This window comes from Raphanus sativus, chromosome 3, assembly GCF_000801105.2.
Source record: "Raphanus sativus cultivar WK10039 chromosome 3, ASM80110v3, whole genome shotgun sequence".
NCBI classification, from domain to species: Eukaryota; Viridiplantae; Streptophyta; class Magnoliopsida; order Brassicales; family Brassicaceae; genus Raphanus; species Raphanus sativus.
This window is the reverse complement of record NC_079513.1, coordinates 857,161-878,454: the sequence shown is the minus strand read 5'-3', so window position 1 is coordinate 878,454 and position 21,294 is coordinate 857,161. Positions and strand designations below refer to the sequence as shown.

General features: G+C 34.2%; 1 protein-coding gene and 2 non-coding genes across 3 annotated transcripts; 2 read left to right on the top strand and 1 right to left on the bottom strand.

Moving 5' to 3' along the window:
* Nucleotides 1-13,894: 13,894 nt before the first annotated feature.
* LOC108846433 (uncharacterized) lies at nt 13,895-14,586 on the bottom strand. Its single transcript, XM_018619661.2, has one exon. It carries the CDS (start codon nt 14,436-14,438, stop codon nt 14,049-14,051), a length of 390 nt encoding a protein of 129 aa, XP_018475163.2. The 5' UTR covers nt 14,439-14,586; the 3' UTR covers nt 13,895-14,048.
* Nucleotides 14,587-17,487: 2,901 nt separating this feature from the next.
* On the top strand, nt 17,488-17,645 carry LOC130510302 (small nucleolar RNA U19). The gene has a single exon (XR_008943979.1). It is a non-coding gene; the product is annotated as a small nucleolar RNA U19 (small nucleolar RNA).
* Nucleotides 17,646-17,692: 47 nt separating this feature from the next.
* On the top strand, nt 17,693-17,849 carry LOC130510323 (small nucleolar RNA snoR138). Its single transcript, XR_008944000.1, has one exon. It is a non-coding gene; the product is annotated as a small nucleolar RNA snoR138 (small nucleolar RNA).
* The last annotated feature ends 3,445 nt before the right edge of the window (nt 17,850-21,294 follow it).

Below are 21,294 nucleotides of genomic sequence, written 5' to 3'. Positions count from 1 at the left end.
GTCAGTTTCAAAACTCTCTGTCCCTCTCTAACCCATCTCTCTCGGTCTCTCTCTCTCTCTCTCTCTTTATAACCCACATGGTCCAATATTAGTTTTGATTGGTTACTATGTCTTCGATTAAAGAGATTTGTAGGTTATGGGCACACCGCACACAGGACAAAAAGGAGAAGCTATGGAAGGATAATTTCAATTTACAATAATAAGTCGGCAGAAGAAACACAAAAGGTATGATATGTTCTTTCAATTTTTTTTTTTTATTTTGTACCCAAAAAATAAAATAAAATAAAAATTATACTACTTCTCATTTACCTTGCTTAAGTTTCTTGCTTTACAAATTGATGTAACTGTGTGGTCCGTACGATCGTACGTGTCTGGTGTGGATACACAAGTTAAAAGATTCTTTGAGCAACTAAATTAGGGATCTAGTTGATATCTCATAAGAACCATATGCAAACTATTAACATTGTAGATGCACAGTCATCATTCACATATATACTGCCCGGCCCTGATGTATGCAATAGAAAACATAAATTTTTTTGGGTTCCGTTTTTTTTATAATATTGTATCTGATTGTATTTGTTTATGGTAATATATACATTGTAGTTTCACCGCATATTGCTTTTGTATAACTTATACTCATCACATACGTAATATATATTTTGTTAATTTACCACATTTACTTTTAAATAGTAATTGACCATATGTTTAACATGTACGATGGATCTTGACGTAGAAAACCTCATAGATATCATATTCTGAAAAATGATTAATACAAGTTTACGTTTTTTTTAACTAAAGGCTTGTGAAATTGACATAAGTTTGTATTAAATACAAGTTTATAAGTTTTTCCTGGATCTTCTCATCATCTGCTTGTGAAATTGAATGGAATATGTTTTGCCTGCATTCCAAATAAAATACTATAGCATATTTCGATTTATAACAAAAAGGTTTTTTTTTTGGTTTAACCAGGATGAGTTCGGGTTTTCGGTCTTAATTCCTTAAACCTAAAACCAGCTTGCGTTTGTACCTGTTAAGATCCTGGACACTCCTTTCCACCAGAGTCTCGAATTCGTGACCTCTTAGATAAATGACTGAAGTGTTACCAGTTGACAATAAGTTAGAAAAAGAAAATACAAAAGGTATGGTATGTCCCCAAAAATAAAATCTATACCACTCATTTACTATGCTTAGTTTCTTGTTTTGTAAGTTGATGTAACTGTTAGTCCGCATGACCGTACGTACGTATCTGGTTAGGATTTACAAATCAAAAGATTATGTGTGTAACTAGATTAGGGATCCAGTTCATTCATGAGAACCATATGCACCTAACAGCCATCATTCAGATATGGTCAGCCCTGACGGATTGATTTTTTCTTTTTTTTTTTGTCGACTCGGGTATCATTGATTAAGCCCAATGGGCATCGATACATTTGGTATCAGAATTAACAACATAAAGAAACTCACTAGATTTTACACTAATCAGCCCAATTGAAAGAAGAATCCAGAAACCTTCAACGTGATAGGAAGTGGATCTGCAGAAGCCACGTCACTTGGCCACGCGTCACACATGCCTTGAGCGGCAATCTCGGCCGTGTCTCTGAGCAGCACCACCGAAAGCTTCTGGCCGCATCTCCTTTCCTCCATCGCAAGATCCTGACTCCGATACCAAACTTGAAACCTTTCCACTTTAAAGCCGTGAATTCTTAGAACAAGTAGCCTTGATTAACCGTAGTTATGCCCAGGGAAACTTAAACCAAGTAGAAGAAAGACTTTTGCCAGACCGCTTCAAAGCGCCGACTCATCTAAATCCTCTTCAAGCATGATTCAAGACATCCATAAAACTCTTCTTTCTACCTTTCCGAGATGCTCCGTTATAGCACCATAAATGGTTAAAAGCAAAGAACGAAGCCTGATTCTTTTATTTAGAAATCAGAGTAAGCGATGAAAAAAGTATTTGATCTAAAGATTCAAACGGGATGAAATTTAAAACCAAGTGGAAAGTAGGATATATATTTTATTAATCAACCCAAAAACCAGAGATAAAAAAAAAAGAACATGAAGCAAAGCTCTGTTTTGAGTTGAAGAACACTACAAAAATCCCCTAGGGAAACACAGATCCGCTAGTCGGAAGACGCCAAGCGATAATGATATAATATAGTACAAGATGACAAAAGGCAAAAGAAAGGGGGTGGCGACCGGTGGCAAAATGCTCACCGGCCACCGGTGATTAACTTTGATGAAGAAAACTTTTCTAGAAAGAAGTTGGAGAAACTTTCTAGAGAGAGAAGCAACTTTTTTTGATATATGGATTGATTTTTTCATAAGTTTATTTTTTAAAATGATTTTTGTGAGAGTTGAAAAAAAAAAATATTTTTTATAGAAACTAATGTGCGCGTGATTAACATAAGACTGAATACTCAAATAATTTAATAATATTATATAGATATTAAATTATATGAATATATATATATATATATATATATATATATATGAATATCTATATATATATATATATTCATATATATATATATCAAATATTAAACCAAACTAACCAAATTTGCTATATATTTTGACTAAATTGAACAAAAAAACTTTCATTAAATTCAATAATTGTTTAAAAATCTAGAATGTTATTCAAGCGAAAACCAACTATATATATAGTTTAATGTCAGAAAACAGAGTATATGGAAATAGTTTTCTGTCCTTATTCCTTAGGTCCAAGACCTTATTTATACAAGAGTTTCTATCCATAAACGTAGATACACACAATATACTATCGTATCAAATAATAACTTCCTAGATATGTACATATCGTAATACCCTCCCTCAAGTTGGAGAGTGTAGATTTCGAACTCCCAACTTGACCAAAAAAGCTGCAAACTCCTTCTTTCCAAGTGCCTTTGTCAAAATATCCGCCAATTGCAGCTTCGTTGAAACATGCTTCGTGGTGACTAACCCTCGTACTATCTCATCTCTAATAAAATGATAGCTTACTGCAACATGCTTCGTCTTCTCATGGCAGATAGGATTAGCTGCCAAATATATTGCAGAGATGTTATCACAATGAACCGGAATAGGTGCAGTGAACGTGACGCCCAGTGTCACTAACAAGTTCTTCAACCAAATGAGCTCTTGAACTGTGTCTGACATCGCCTTGTACTCAGCCTCAGTCGATGATCGCGAGACTGTATCTTGTTTAAATGTCCTCCACGAAACCGGCGAGTCGCCCAACTGTATGAACCAAGCTGTCAAGGATCGTCGTGTGAGGGGACATGCCCCCCAGTCTGCATCGCACCATGCTGTCAACGTCAAAGGTTGCCCAGCCTTGAGTAACACACCCTGCCCCGGGTTCCACTTCAAATATCTCACCACTCGTACAGCTGCTTTCCAATGCTCTTGTCGTGGAGCTTGCATAAACTGAGATAATATATGTATTGCGTATGATAGTTCTGGTCTTGTCACACGTAGATAAATCAGTCTCCCGACTAACCGTCTGTATCTCTTTGGATCCGAAAGCAAGGTTCCTTTAGCCAAAGCAAGTTGATGATTCTGGTCCAAAGGAAACGATGCAGGTTTCGCTCCAAGTAATCCTGTTTCAGTGATGATGTCCAGAGCGAATTTCCGTTGGCATATGTATATACCTGAAGCGTTACGAGCAACTTCTATACCCAGAAAATACTTAAGCAGACCAAGATCTTTCATCTTAAAGCACTGGCTCAAATAACCCTTGAACTTCGCAATCACCTCCGGAGAACTTCCCGTAATAATCAAGTCATCCACGTATATCAGTACCTGGACTTGAATCGACTTGCAGTCATACACAAACAACGAATAATCATCATAACTTTGCACAAAACCATAGTCCTTTAACGCCTTTGATAGCTTAGCAAACCAGCATCTAGGCGCTTGTTTAAGACCATAAAGAGACTTGTGCAGTCGGCACACCTTGTTCTTGTCATCTACACGAAAACCTGGTGGCAATCTCATATAGACCTCTTCCTCGAGCTCACCATGTAAAAATGCATTATGCACATCCATTTGATGCACTTCCCAGTCCCTAGCTGCAACTAGTTCAAGAAAGCATCGAATAGTCGTCATCTTCGCCACTGGCGCGAAAGTTTCCGTATAATCTTCTCCTTCAACTTGGTGATTACCAAATACCACCAATCTCGCCTTATATCTTTCAATAGTTCCATCAGCCCTGTACTTGATACAGTACACCCATCTACAGCCGAGAACCTTCTTCCCGGAGGCAAGTCTTCTACTGTCCATGTTCCACTATCCTCGAGAGCTACTATCTCATGTTTCATAGCACCCCGGAAATTTGGATCCAAAACTGCTTGAGAATAATGTTGAGGAACCACATTATCTGTAACTGCAGCCAAATATATCCTATGACTCTTGGAGAATCGATCACAGGAAATAAAATCTTCAATGGGATAGCAAGATGTCGCATGTATCGTATTAGCCACAAAATCTTTAAGCCGCGTTGATTTTATTTTCTGCCGATGCCCCCGACCCAATATCTGTTCCTCTACAGGTTCTGGAGCCACATCAGTCTGATTCTGTTCAGAGTCACCTTCATCATTATCATTCACGTCTTCATCGTGCTCAAGCATGACACCGTCCAAGTCGTGATGCTCTGTATCAGTTTCATTCTCAACTGCTGCAGTCTCTTCTGTTATTGGTGATGGTGTTGTCTCAGCAGCTACCAATGATGGTGGAGATACTGTCACCGTCGTTTGATTCAGCTCATCTTCATCCATCGGTGTAGTTAAGACTGGCGCAGATAAGATGAATTCATTCTCATCTTCCACACGCAAAGGCATAGTCGAGTATGGGAACGTGTCTTCGAAAAATATAACATCTCTAGAGACTGAGACTTTTCTAGTTTCAAGATCAAAAACTCTCCATCCTTTCTTCCCAAAAGGATAGCCAAGAAAGATACTCCTTTTGCTCCTGCTGGCAAACTTATCTCCTCCATGTTTCTGTTCATGTACGTAACAGAGACATCCTATTATACGCAGATGTTGAACCGGTGGTGGTCGTTTATACAACATCTCAAATGGTGTTTTCCCTTTCAATACCTCTGATGGTGTCCTATTGATCAAGTATCCAGCTGCCAAAGCACACTCTCCCCAAAACTCAATCGGTAAAGATCCCTGAAACCGCAAGGCCCGAGCTACATTCAGTATATGCTTGTGTTTCCTTTCAACCCTCCCATTCTGTTGGGGTGTCCCAACACAAGAAGTCTCGTGTATGACTCCTTTATCACGGAAGAAATCAGTGAGACAGATAAACTCACTGCCATTATCGGATCTAAATGTCTTTATACGAGTGTCAAACTGCCTTTCAACTAGTGAAAAAAATTGTCGTATCCGCGTCGGGGCTTGTTGCTTATTAGGTAACAAGTAGAGCCAGAGGCTACGCGAGTAATCATCGAGAATTGTCAGGAAATATTGTGCTCCACACAGAGCTGGAGTTCTATAAGGACCCCACAAGTCGCAGTGTATCAATTCAAACGGAAAAGTAGTCTTATTCAAACTGTTTGGAAACAAATCTCGAGAATGCTTAGCGTGAATACAAATCTCACACGCTTTATTGTCTAAAACACCAGAACTAGAAAAACCAGAAACATTCAGCTTGTCTACAACTTTAGGAGAAGGATGACCCAAGCGCCGATGCCAGACGTCCCGCGACAAACGTTCCGTGCTCCCAGCATTCAACGCCACAGCTACATTCACACTCCTAAAGAAGTACAATCCATTCAGCTGCTCACCCGCACCAATCAGGGTCTTCGTGATGCGGTCCTGAATTGTACAAAGCTTATCAGATATCTGGAAGATGCAATAACTATCACGAGTCAACTGAGAAACTGAAATCAAGTGACAATCTAATCCCTCAACCAAGAAGACATCTTTCAGTTCAATATGTAGTCCCAACGAAACCACACCTTTCTGATTCGCAACCGTAAACCTACCATCCGGTAGCTTAATGTTTATCGGTGTCATATACTGAATATCAGAAATATATCCCTTCGATCCTGTCATGTGGTTCGTAGCACCACTGTCAAGTATCCAAGTTTCAAAGAAAGGCTTACCAGACAAACGAGTTGGCGGTGGCTGCTTCCTCTCATCCAACATCGATACAAGTGTTCGCCATTGTGTCTCATTCAGACCACTGAACCCCACGCGGTCTGCATCTGTGATTGCAGTTGAACTGGATCCTTGAGAACCGATGCTAAGAGCTCCCATTGCATTGACTAGAGCTGTCTCTTTTCCTCTGTTTTTCATCGGAGCTTGCGTTTGAGCAGTTCCTCGGTTTCCAGGTCCTTTGTTCCTAGGGCGATCTCCCCACCACGGAGGATATCCAATCTGCCGAAAACAAGTATCAGCAGAGTGCCCTGTCCGACCACAGCTTCCACAAGTCTGGCTCTTGTCTCGATCTTCGGACGCCCCTCTGTTTCGCGGTTGTGACTGCACAGCAAAGCTCACACCTCCAGTCTGCTCAGTGTATGAGCGTACAACCACACGCGAGTCCTCTTCTTGAGTCAACGTATTGTAGACGTCATCTAGAGTCGGGAAAGGGACCCGAGAAAGAAGAGCTGACCGAGTTGGTATGTAGACATCATCAAGTCCACGTACAAACTCATGTACTCGATCCTCATCTCTTTCTTGCTCAAGAGCCAGGTTAAGATCACATGTACAAGATCCACACTTGCACCTCTTTAGAGGTCGATAATCGGTCAGTGTAGTCCAAAGCTTGTTCAAATACCCAAAGTGAGCTTCAATCGGCTGCCCTCTCTGCTGCGCCGTTGCAATCTCGGTTTTGATTCTTTGGATCTTTGAACCATTCTTCACTGAGAACCTCTTTTGTATGTGTTCCCATAAGCTTCGTGCTACATCATGATGCGACAGGTTTGTACGGACGTTCGCATCAATCGTTAGCTTCATCCATGAGACCACCAAAGCATTGTTAGTCCACCAATCTTCGAGATCCGGCGAGTCTTGTCTGGGCTGTTGGATCGATCCATCCACAAAACCAAACTTCTTACGAGCTACAAGTGCCAGTCTCAAGTTTGTTGCCCACTCGTCATAGTTCGATCCTCTAAGCAACGGCTGGGAGATGATGCTTCCCGGATTGTCACTTGAGGTCAAGTCGTAAGGAGATATAGTCCTCCTTTTAACTCCAATGATTTCTGCAGGGTTGGTAACGATTCCTCCATCGTTGTTCTTCTCGTCAGTCATTGTGTATCACGTGAAACTTTGACAAAAGATCAATAGAGAATGTTTGATCAATCAACAAAGTAATGATAGCTTTGATCAAGAAAGAATAATGATCTAGCCGTCAAACGATGAAACCCTAGTAGGGCTCTGATACCATGTCAGAAAACAGAGTATATGGAAATAGTTTTCTGTCCTTATTCCTTAGGTCCAAGACCTTATTTATACAAGAGTTTCTATCCATAAACGTAGATACACACAATATACTATCGTATCAAATAATAACTTCCTAGATATGTACATATCGTAATATTTAATTTAGCTGCTTCCGACTCAAACGATTCGACGAATTGACAATCAGAACCGGAAACCCCAAATTTTATACCAATCAAAAGGCATCTTTACTCCTAGATTACAATAAGACTATAGGAAGATGAACAAAATGAATTTCTCTGATCCTCAGTTCTTTTCTTTTTGTATCGCCAACTTGCGATTAATCTAAACTACCATAAAGGAAGATTTTATTACTCAGTCTCGAGGTTCTTGCCTGGGAAAATTTCGGCGAAGATCCCTACTTCTAGCCTTTGGATAAAATGGAAATTTTTCATATGAAGGTATTCTTTCATATCTTCGAATATAGAAGAGTTTAACATAATCTCAAAAACCAAATTCGCACCATCAATTTTTTTGAACGAAGAAAAACAAATAAAACTCTACTTTTATTCTAAACTTTACTTTAATGTGTATCTTTATAATATATCGTTTCTATTATATGGGAAATATAGAAAAACTCTATTTGCATCTCTAAATATAGGCATAAAAAGTAGCATTCCTATATATATTTTCCTAAAATAGAGAAATTCTTTTATAGAGATATAAATAAGAGCTAAACCACCTCTACAATGATATTTTTATTTTAGAAGAAAATATAGAGATATACTATCCTTGGAGCGAAACTGAAAGAAAATTTTAACTTTTGTTTTCTTATATTTTTACATGATTGGTTAGAAATTCAACATTTTAATTTTACTCTGAAATGCTTTTAAAGATACATCCTTTGATTTTATTGTATCAATAACGAGAAAAAAACATTTACTCTCTATTTAACTTATATTTTACCAATCAAGTAAAATAAACTCACTTTTGACATTGATTTTCTAATGCTGAAAGAACAAAAAACATAGACTAATATTTACCTCATATTTTATTAGAGTGATAAATTTAACTGGATTCTGATACGCGCAACCGCGCGGGTATTTATATTCAATTTTTAATTTTTATTTGTTCTAATGTCATATTGTATTACACAGTTGTTGTAATATAAACAGTGTTTTAAAACTCGATCCGGACCCGGGATTAAACCTGTAAATCTCATGACCTATATGTACTCTGGTTTGAGTTTTAGAAAAAAATATTTATATAAAAATTTGATAAGACCCGTTAAATTTGAAATCTGACTATCTGTTCACCGACTAGTTGACCTAGTAGATAACTTCTACTTATTTTTCTTTAGATTTTTTAATTATGTCATTTAATTTCTGTTCCGCAAGGTAAGAGAAATTAATTTGGAAACAAATTAGTTGATTTAATAATAGGTAATATTACAATTGTTTATGTATTTTAGTTACTATATTTCATTGCTATAATATATCTTTCTATTATGTGGGAAATATAGAAAAATTATATTTGCATCCCTAAATATAGATATAAAAAGTAGCATTCCTATATATATTCCTAAAATAGAGAAATTCATTTATAGAGATATAAATAAGAGCTAAACCACCTCTAAAATAAGATTTTTATTTTAGAAGAAAATATAGAGATATACTGTTTTGGAGCGAAACTGAAAAAAAATTCTCTTTTGGTTTCTTATATTTTTACATGATTGCTTAGAAATTCAACATTTTAATTTTACTCTGAAATGCTTTTAAAGATACATCCTTTGATTGTATTGTATCAATGACGAGAAAAAAAACATTTACTCTCTATTTAACTTATATTTTTACCAAGTAAAATATACTCAATTTTGACATTGATTTTCTAATGCTGAAAGAACAAAAAACATAGACTAATATTTACCTCATATTTTATTAGAGTAATAAATTTAACTAGACTCTAATACGCGCAACCGCGCAGATATTTATATCCAATTTTAATTTTTATTTGTACTAATGTTATATTTGTATTACACAGTTGTTGTAATATAAACAGTGTTTTAAAACTCGATCCGGACCCGGGATTAAACCTGTAAATCTCATGACCTATATGTACTCTGGTTTGAGTTTTAGAAAAAATATTTATATAAAAACTTGATAAAATCCATTAAGTCTGAAATCTGACTATATGTTCACCGACTGGTTGACCTAGTAGATAACTTTTACTTATTTTTCTTTAGATTTTTTAATTATGTCATTTAATTTCTGATCCGCAAGGTAAGAGAAATTAATTTGGAAACAAATTAGGTGATTTAATAATAGGTAATATTAAAGTTGTTTATGTATTTTAGTTACCATATTTTATTGCTATAATAAAGATTTTTTGTTGATTATGTACGCATGGACTAAAATAATATAATGGTCTGAATTTTGAATTTATTGATTTTGTTTATTTAGAAAGACTAATAAATCATTGTTGTCTTTTTAGGTAAAATAAGAGTAAAAAATACATTAATAAACAGAAAAAGACAACAATAGTAAAATATATTTTTAAGAAAAACACATTAATCTAACTGAAAAAGATAAAAATTTAAATCCACCGGAACCAACACCAATATTCTCCCGTGGGTTCGTTGGACCATCTGAACTTCCAGGAACCTCTTAATCTTTGAAGATAAAGCATGTTCCCCGGAAGAAGTTGCTCTTAACAGTATCAGATCATGCCGCGAATGGAGCTACGCCCAATCTTCAAACCACAAGCGATCAGACTCGACTTCTTCTAGCATCAGACTCAACAACCAACCGCTACCGTCTATCACTCGATGTAATACAGACGCCTCATGGGATAAAACTTCTCTATCTACAGGATTGGGTTGGGTCTTCACCTCATCACAATCGGCCATCATCTGTAGCGGATCAGATTTCCACTCCTTTGTAGGGTCCTCTCTTATGGCTGAGGCTCTTGCATGTCGCTCTAGTCTCCATAACGCTCTTTCGCTAGGTCTGGAGAATCTTCAGATCTTCTCCGACAATCAAACGCTCATTCGAACAATCACCAACTAGGATCGACTGCTTTATTGGTCTTACTTGAGGGGGAGTATTAGGGAATAGAATATTCCCATTCTTCAGATTAGGATAACTTTCTTTGTATTAGGGATATTTCCAATTCTGTTATGGAATATCTTGTCATTCGAGTTGTATATATATGATGTATTGGTCTTACTTGTTCAATAAGAAAGTCTATTCAAAGTATTGTCTCCCAAGTTACATGATATCAGAGCAGTAGATTCTTAGGGATCAAAATTAAAACTTCCGCAAGTTTTAAGATTTGATCATGTTTATCATCGGTGGTGTTGACGATGACGAAGATGATCCGGATGACGACGTTGATTCACGTGCTAGTTTTCAAGTCCACGTGATTTGTGCTTTAACATAATTAGGGTTTTTTTTAATTAATTTTAGTGTGTTTTGTCTTGGGTACGTACAAGACGTGTTGTGGTATTATTATTTTCTTTTAGTATGGTTTTGGTGAGTGCACGAGAGATTGATGAAAGGTGTTCATGGGGTTATTATTTCACATGGGTTATTTTTGTCTAAGATTTTCTTAAGATGTTTCTTTTTCATAGTTTGAAAAAAAAATATTGGCTATAGTTTAACCATTACGGGGGAGTTTTAGTTATACTTATGTTCTTAGGTCAATTTTTTAGTCCGGTGTATGGACTGTCCAAGTCAAGGGCGATTGTTTTTGGAGCTGCAGTTGCGTCCACGGGATGTATGCCCATTATCAAGACCAAAGAAGAGCTGAAGTTTTCATCCCCTTGTCTAAAGTTGAAGTCTATTCCCGGAGGAACCTACTGATTTGTGTTCCTCGACATAGTGTCCACGACATACGTAGTCTGCTTTGTGATTGCAGATTTGCGTGTTGCATCCCACGTTTGTCGTGCGGGGGAGTATTAGAGATATGTTAGGCCTGAAGATATGTATCTTACGGACCAAGTCTGTGAAGCCCGTGAAACCCATGAAGACCCTCAAGACTAAAAGGAAAGACTTGAAGATCAAGTTAATCTCAAGATATTCTTAGCATATTTACATTAAGTGTTTAAGAAAGTTAGCATTATCTATTGTTAACATTATGTTAATGTTAGTCATATATATATGCATCTTGTATTCTCTTATTAAACACAACACAATTATATCATATTTTATTATACTTTACATGGTATCAGTAGATCTTTTTAATTTTACTTTGATCCACAATGATCAACCGCTCTGATACCATATTAGAAATATTGGTCTTTCCGAAACTCTAAACTTTAGAAAATCTTAGATAAAAATAACCCATGTAAAATAATAACCCCATGAACACCTTTCATCAATCTCTCGTGCACTCACCAAAACCATACTAAAAAAATAATAATACCACAACACGTCTTGCACGTACCCAAGACAAAACACACTAAAATTAATTAAAAAAAACAAACCCTAATTATGTTAAAGCACAAATCACGTGGACTTGAAGACTAAGTTCACGTGAATCAACGTCGTCATCCGGATTATCTTCGTCACCGTCAACACCACCGATGATAAGCATGATCAAATCTTAAAACTTGCGGAAATTTTAATTTTGATCCCTAAAAATCGACTGCTCTGATACCATGTTAGATTCGGGTTAATTATAGGCTTTCAACTTAAAACCAATTGACAATTAGTGGATTAGCCCTAACCCTTTATATATTAAATAATTATTTCTCCAACTATCGATGTGGTACTTTATTCATTAACACTCCCTCTCACGCACATGCGTGGACAACTGTGGGAATACCATCCACGGAAGTGGTCTATCATCGAGCGGTTCTTTTTAATTTAACTTTGATCCACAAGGATCGACCGCTCTGATACCAATAAAGAAAGTCTATTCAAAGTATTGTCTCCCAATTTACATGGTATCAGAGCAGTCGATTCTTAGGGATTAAAATTAAAGCTTCTGCAAATTTTAAGATTTGATAATTATGGTTATCGGTGGTGTTGACGATGAAGATGGCGAAGATGATCCAGACGACGGCATGAATTGACGTGAACTTGGACTGTCCACGTGATATGTGCTTTAAAATAAGTTTTTAGGGTTTTGTTTTATTAATTTAGAAACGTTAGTGGTTGGGTATCCAATTTCATTAAACGTTGAGTCTTTTGTTTTTTTCTTAATGGTCTGGTTTTATAATATTAGCCATAGTGTTGGTTGGTGCAAGAATTATCGAGAGTTCCAATAATATTTAGGGTTTATGTTTTCTTTCATGGGATATTTTTTCTCAGAGTGTTTGTTATTCCATAGTTTGGAATATGGTTGGTTATAGTTTAACCATTACGGGGGAGTTCTAGTAGAACGTTCAAGTTTTAGGTCAATTTGTTTAGTCTAAATTATGGACTGTCCGCGATAGGACAAGTGTTTAGGAAAGTTAACATTATCTAGTGTCAATATTATGTTAATGTTAGCACTATATATATGGATCTTGTATTCTCATATCAAACACAACACAATGATATATCTATTCTTATTATATTTTACAGATCCCTTCAAAGATCTATGGTATCGTCTCGGATGTCATGAATCTCCCAGCTTCGTTTAAATCTATCTCTTTCTATTTTATTCCTCGCTCTGAGAACTCAGAAGCCGATTAAGTGGTAAAAACGGTCTTACGTGTTCCTCTTTGTAATATGGACCCCTTGTTGGGCTAAACCTCTTTTTCTTAATGAATTACCCGATTGATCAAAAAAACGACAAAAATCTAAATATATAATTTATTTAATTGTCAGTGATATGAAAATGTAAATAAGTGTGAAAATTTAGGGATAATTTTTAATTGAATACTTCTATTTTAATAATAGAGATTCTACCATTCTTTCTCCCTCCTGATTTTTTCTTTCTGTTTTTTCATTTCGTTGTTGTTCTTTGTTTTACACTATATACACAACAACCGATCACATTCTAAATAAATAATCTATTGGAGAATGTACATCCCAATATATAAAAGAGATTGAACCAGAGCATCCAGGATCTTCATAATTTTACTCATGTTGTGATATAAGTTTCTTTCAATTTTTGTAAAGCTGCTTCATGTTCTTTCTTGTTTCATTCTTCAATCAAAAGATGGATCAAGTTGGAGTAAGACAGGAGATAAGACTTATAATAATGGGCCTAAGCGGAAGCCCATTATTATATCGACGGGCCTAAGTCTAGGCTTTGAGAAAAAAAATTTTGTCACGGGACTTGCACATTCTAATTGATGAGTTATTCAGGAACGGACAGACGAGGCTAGAAAAGGTGTTCATCATGTCTATGTCGAATGAATCTGGCTCTGATTCAACCCTCTGCCCTTTGCAGGGAATGGAAACTATAGGGAGCAGTGGGATTGGGAAGAAAATATGATTTTCTTCAAAAAAAATAAAATAATGATGAAAACGCGTACGGGAAGGAAACTTGGTGCCTAATGTTCTGAGATGGAACGCCGGTGATGAAGCTTTCACAGAAATGCCTTTTCTTGTATTAATTTTCAGCACAAATCAAATACAAAAAAAAACATTCTCTCAAAGAATATTAGCAAAAGATTGCAATCTCAAAACCTATTTATCTCTCTCTATATCTTCTTTATCCACAAAACAAAAATTAACGAAATCAGAAGAGACCAAAGAGAATCGAAAACCCAAGAGCCATGAGCCAGACAATGTGGATCAGAAGCAAAGCTTGTCCAGGAACAGACAACCCAACGCCATTACCAACATCGCAAGCTCCATGTTTAGAAACACGAACGCCGTGGCACAAAGCATCTGCACAACCGCACCAGTAAGTAACGCCGTCTTCCCCGCAAACCGGATCAGCTCTAAAACATTTAACCGGACAAGAACCCGGTTTAGACGTTTCTCCGCAGAATCCGCCGTTGGTCTTCTCCGAAGGTAATCGAATCTCTCCTCCCTTGTTGATCTCCGTCGATGAATTAGATGAAACCAGAGATAGGCTTAGAAGAATCAGAGAAAGGACGGGTAACGACGGCGAAAACGTCGACATTGCCGAGATTTGGATCTTGAGTCTGTTGTTTCCTCTCTTTTCTTTTCTTGAAAGGAAACAACGAGAACGAGAATTAAAGGAAAGAATGATTCAGGAAAAATCTTTGACAGAGAATAATTTACTTTCTTTTATTTATTTCTAATTTAAGAAAAAATAGTAATGTTTTAAAATGGAAAATTGATTGTTCGTGTATGAGTAGGAACAGTCGTTGGTTTTAACGGGGGAAAAGTGCCTATTCCAACCTGAACAATTTGGATCGTGCCAAATACAACCTGAATTAACGGTTAGTGCCAAATACGATCTGAACTCAATTAAATCTTTAAAAACCTACCCGAACTTTTTAAAACGTGCATAAATCTACATTGAAATATTATTAAAAAGTTGAAATTACATAAACTACTATTTTTTCATCGTATTAAATTTTAAAACTTTGGTGATAATTTTTTCTGATTTATATAAATACATAACATATTTTTACTTACTAGGTGATTTTCCCGTGCTCATGCACGGGTACAAATATTTATAAATTAAATATGTTACAATAGTTGATTGTTATTTAATTTTAATTTTAAATTAATTTATAATTTGTATGCATAATTTATAATAATAATATTATATTATTTTAATCAGACATATGATTTTAAATAAGTTATCATTTGGGTATATTGGATTGCATCAATCAATTTCTCTAAATTCAACTAATATTTTTTATTTTAAATATATGAAAATTATGATTATTTGTTTTTACTTTGGTTGTTATCTTAGATATGTAAATATATTTGAGGAAGATTAGGTATAACTTAAGATATATTCTGCTTAGAATGAAGTAAAAATAAACTAAATATTTGATTCCAAATTACAAAATTAAACTATATGTTGATTTTTAAAATAAAATATTAAAAAGTAAAACGATAATCAATTGGAAGTTACTTACATAAGTAACTAATACTTTTTGGAAGCTCATGAACACATATCAATATTTACAATAACTAAAATATTTAAATAATTTTATGTCTTATATATATTAAATGGTAAACTGAAATTTATGCAAATAATCCTAAAAATGAGATTCAGATTTGCGTTGGTATTTTGATTATGGTTATATTAACTGTGACAAACATAAAACATAAAATTTAATATTAAAAACATTTTTAATAATGATATATATAAATATCTACCTTGTTAAATTATATAGTGTTATGTTAATTTAAAATATTTTAATTATTTGATCAAAAGTTAATTTTACTTTATTTTTAATATCTCTTAAAATAAACAGTTTAATTTTTTGTGATTGTATTTTAGAAATCATATTATATAAGTAAAATATAATTTATAGATTACGAAATCACATTATATACAAATATATATTTTCATCTAAGAAAATATAGATATAAATAAATATTTTATTACTTCAAAAGTATATTTTATGTTATTTAAAATAGTCTTAAATGGAATATTTCTATTTTGTGAAATTTCCTTTTTTTAATGAAATCATATTATATAAATATATATTTTCGTTTTTAATTTTTTTTAAAAAAATTTATAAATGTTTCCTTTTTATTATATATGTTATTTGGAAAAATTTAAAAGGAAACTAAATAAAAATTTCAATAATAGTATCTAAATGTAATTTTTTTAATTCATTAAGGGTATCAGCGTAATCAACCATCGTGAGAGTTAACGTGAGCGCGACACATAGGAAACTGACTTCTCAAATAATATTATAGAGATATAGAGATTATATCTTCAATAAACTTATATATTACTAAAATATAAATAATAAAATATTTATAATTAAATTATCTTAGATATACTTAAATTTTAAAGTTATTTATAAAAAAATGTATAGATTATTTTTATTTTTAAAACTTAAGTGATTTTTTTTCAAAGTTATTATTATATATTTTGATATTTTGTTCAAAATTTTTGAAGTTATTTATATTTTGAACCTTTTACCTTTCAAAATTGAACAAAATATTAAAATATATAATAATAACTTTTGAAAAAAATCACTTAAGTTTTTAAAATAAAAATAATCTATACAAGAAATTTTTATAAATAACTTCAAAATTTTAAGTATATTTAAGATCATGTAATTATAAATATTTTATTATTTATATTTTAGTAAGATATAAGTTTATTGAATATATAATAAGTAAAAACATGTTATGTATTTATGTAAATCAGAAAAAAATTATCACCAAAGTTTTAAAATTTAATACGATGAGAAAATAGTAGTTTATATAATATCAACTTTTTAATGATATTTCAATATAGATTTAGGTACGCTAGTTTTTAAAGTTTTAATTGAGTTCAGGTCGTATTTGGTACTAACCATTAGTTCGGGTTGTATTTGACACGATCCAAATTGTTCAGGTTGGAATATGCACTTTTCCCGTTTTAACGGCTATACCAACCAAAACAGCGCACATGCTTACGCTTTTTACCAGCTGGCCACCCACTTGCGAACTCGAACTCACAGAAGGAGAATAGGACTTCGTGTCGTCATTGTTTTCCGTATACGAAATTCATGCTGTCTGTAAAACCGAATTAAATTAATTCACTATACTAATATGGTATCTGGGCTGGGCTATCATTAATAGTAGGCCGGCTTTTGGTTAGTGGGCTAAATAACATTTGATTCAAATTAATTCACTATACTAATATGCTATCTGGGCTGGGCTATCATTAATAGTAGGCTGGCTTTTGGTTAGTGGGCTAAATAACATTTGGAATCTGAATCAAAAAGACATAACCGAAAACGGTTTCAATATTGTGGCATTAGATTGATTGATCGGTTGAACAAAACAAAACCAAACTAACCAATCGTTTCTGAAGAGAGGGTAAAATAGTCATAAACACAAACATTGAAAACCCTAGAGTACAGAAGTGGATAAAAAGGGTTGAGCCACCACTTTTCTTAACCATCAATCTCTTTACCTCTTCATCTTTGTAGTGTGTACGTTTGTGTGTTCTTGTTGTTCCTGGAGTTTGAAACTGCCTCCTTAGAGTAGCCTTATGAACCCTAAGTTCTTTAGGCAAATTTCATATCTGGCTTAGTTAGGTGGCAAACATCAATCTGATCCATCGATACTTTTCTGTATTGTTTGTTGGTCGTTTGACTTGAGGCTTTTTGTTTCTTTTGAGGAGGAGCTTCTGTTTTTCTTCAGTTCAACCTTCTTCTTATGAAAAAAGCTTCAGACATTAATTCTCACTGTTTTTTTTTTGTTTTGTATTGTCGGATGAATGTGTGTATAGCCTCCGAATAGCGAGAAGGTTCAATATCTGAATACTTTCTGGTTCAGACAGAGGCTTACATTAAAACACGAATCAGCTTTGAGGGTTAAAGAGGTTTACACTTTTTGGCCCTTCAAATCTCCCATTCCTTTTCTTGGATAGATTCGAATATCTTAATTGACTTATGTGAAAGAGTTTTGGGTTCTTATGGTTTGATCAATTGGGAAGAAGAGAAAGATAGGCCAATGAGACGTTAGACCCTCTGCTTCGAGCCATGCGTATCATTCATACTATTTAACAAGTAATAAAACAAAGTATCTAGTGGTTAAGGTCAGCTAATTATTGATTTTTAGCTACAAAAAAAAACATTCTTGAATCACAATTCAATATATCTCTCATATTATTAAGAATTAAGAGACTCGGGGGACTTCTTTGAGAGCTTATGTCTGTAATCATTTGTAAGTTGTGAATTACAAGCAAAGTCAGACAGACACCATCAACACGCCACCAATTATGTGATCACTGTTGATGATGATATCACTGTTCTTCCAAATCAGCAACAGGATAAGTTCTGTTCTTTTGCTGATGATGATATCACTGTTGGAAAGCAGTGCAGGAGATTGAGTTAGATCTTAGTTAAGGTATAACCTTCCACTGGTTGCTGCTGCTGCTGCTGTTGCAGATGTAACGATATGCTTTTTATTTAACAAGTTACAATCTACGTACCCGCAGATTTGTACATCCGTCTATTCTAAGAACTCAACTCGTTTGGTCTTACCACACACCCTTTGTAGTAGAACCAGAATCTTATTTCAATACTCCTTTCATTTCCAATAGTTTTTTTCATCTAAAGATAGAGCAAAAGATAAAATGATGCTTACAATCACACGATCATTAGCCAAGTTATAGGCATCATCAAAGTCTTCATTCTACATAAACATAGAAGAAGACAAAGTTTTTAAGTAACTACTAAATCCATTTATCCATCATCTTCTAGCCAAACAAGATGAATCAAAACTAAACAAGAATATTCCAAACCTCCAAGAAGTTCTTTAGGGAACTTATAAGTCTAAGAACAAGGTAGTCACTAAAAGATCCACTCTTCTTCGGCTTCAACTAGTCTAAAAACCTCTCTTTGTAAACATGAGAAAAACAAAGAGAAAAACTAGCACGTAAGTCCTCATCGTCTAAGATTGATTCAGGAACAGGTAAAACGTTCTGTGCTGCAACAAGAACTAGGGCTGGGCAAAATAACCGAACCCGAAAATCTGAACCGAAACCGATCCGATAAAAACAAATCCGAACCGATCCGAATCCGACATAAATACCGAATGAATCTTGTTTTATGGTATTTTGGGTTATGGGTATTATCCTAACCGAACCCGAATTTAAATGGATATCCGATAGAACCCGAAACATTCAAAACCCTCAAAAAATCTTGTACCAAACATGATTTCAATTCCTGATATGTATCCAAAATACATTTAGATATATGAAATATCTAAATTATTATCTATTACATAAAAGTTGATGGTTTTATAACATGAAAGTTTATGGTTGAAGATTGCGGTTGAAGTTTGAAGTTTTTATATTTTGGTTTTGTGTTCATTGAACAATGCTTCTCATTTCATGAGAAATTGATTTTCGTTTTATGTTTTCAATTATTTGGTTTTATTTCTATCGATAGATATATTTACTTTTTTCGTTTAATTTTGAATGATCAAGATTGATGTTCCTTTTTTTATTTTTGAATCAATCTTACATATGTTTTAGTTACAAAATTTATACAAATAAAATATTTTTTAAATAAAAAAAAACTGATTTTACTTATGTATTGAAGATTGAAGTTTGAAAAATTTGTAGTTGAAGGTTAAAGTTGGTGCTTGCAGTTGAAACTTGAACTTTTATTTAAGTTTTTGGTTTTTGATTTCATTAAATAATATGTTTTTCATTTGGTTTTGGTTTTGGTTTTGGCTTTAGCTTCTTTTGAATTCTCTCATTAAGTTTGTTTTATTTATATCAATAAAGATGTTTAGCTTTCTTTTAAATTTGCGTCGTTTTATAGTTGTTTTCTTTGGTCAGTGACAAAATTGATAGCTTTTACTTATTTACTTGTATTGCAAGTTACAATTTTTAGATTTGTATTGGTTACATTTAGTATAAACGATATACTTAAGAACTGAAAGTCCGTTTGAAACCTAAACCCGATAGTATTTTGGGTTATACCAATACCAAAATAATTTACCAACCCCGACCTGAACCGAAGAGCATCCGAACCGATCCCGAACCGAAATTTTAAATTATCCGAATGGGACTGGTTTTCGGTAACCATGAAAACCCGAAACCGATTAAAATAGAATCGGCACCCAAATGGTACCCCGGTTGCCCAGCCCTAACAAGATGACTATTCATGATTCCATAATTGAATCAATTACACAAACTAAAGGAATATTATGGTATTGGATTAAAAATCGAGAGGAATCGCAGATATAGCCAGACTTAAAAAACCTAAGTGAAGTAAAAAAAAATCACTAAAAACCCTGACCAATATACTTTACAGCTCGTAGGGTTTGTTGACCATAATTCATGAACCCGGTTATCACAGGAAACATATTGTAATTATCTATGAATAATTTGATCTTTGTTTTTTTCTCTTGTTTAAAACAAGTAATGAATATCTTGGATTGATTGTCCCTCGTTACGAGCTTGTACACATAACACTTAATCTGATATTGAAGATGAGATGAGAGGAGAAAAACTGTGTGAGCGAACTTTGGGGTTGCTTATATTTAATTTAGTATTGCACTATAGTCCTTTATTCTTATATAGTTTCTGTTTTAGTCAATTAACTGTTTTAGTCATTTATAGCCATTTAACACCATGGTGCTATATTCACAATTGGCTCGTCCTTGATATAACATTCTGTGATATTTCATAAATTTAGATTTGTAAAAGTAAATGAGATAGTTCTTGTTTTCAGTTTCCATTTTTTTTATTTGTTGAGGGAAATCAAATGGAACAGAAGCTAGAGTGATGTCAGTGCTTTCTTAAGAAACTTGTAATATATGAGATATATGTTATTGTGGTTGTTTTTTTCCGATTCTGGAACTTGTTAGCCGTGAACTAGTCATTCAAGCCTTCGAAAACTTAAAACACCAATCTTTGGCAATGTAGTGGGTTTGCGACTATTGGCATATGACCATTGGCATATGACTTCTTAAGCCATAAGCAGGTAGGGTTTTAAAGTGTGTGATCATTTAAGACCTCAGTTCAGGATAACGCAAGAATAAAGTTGTGTGTGTTTAGTTCCTGCTTATGGCTTAAGAAGGAACCAAGGTGATGATTCTATATATGTACCCTTAGTGTACAAGAATGCCACAGAAGACAGACCACAACAAGGCTTGTATTGTGCATATCGCAAGTCGAATTTTTATATATAAAAATATAAATAAGGATATTAATCATTGTTTGGTTTATATAGATTATCCATAAGCTACGTACTGTACCATGGTACTCTAATAATACTTTTTTCCCTATAACTATTTCGCGTTAACTTGATTGTCAATTATTCTCAGCTATAGAATATGAAATCTGTTATCAAAATGGATAGTGGTGGCGG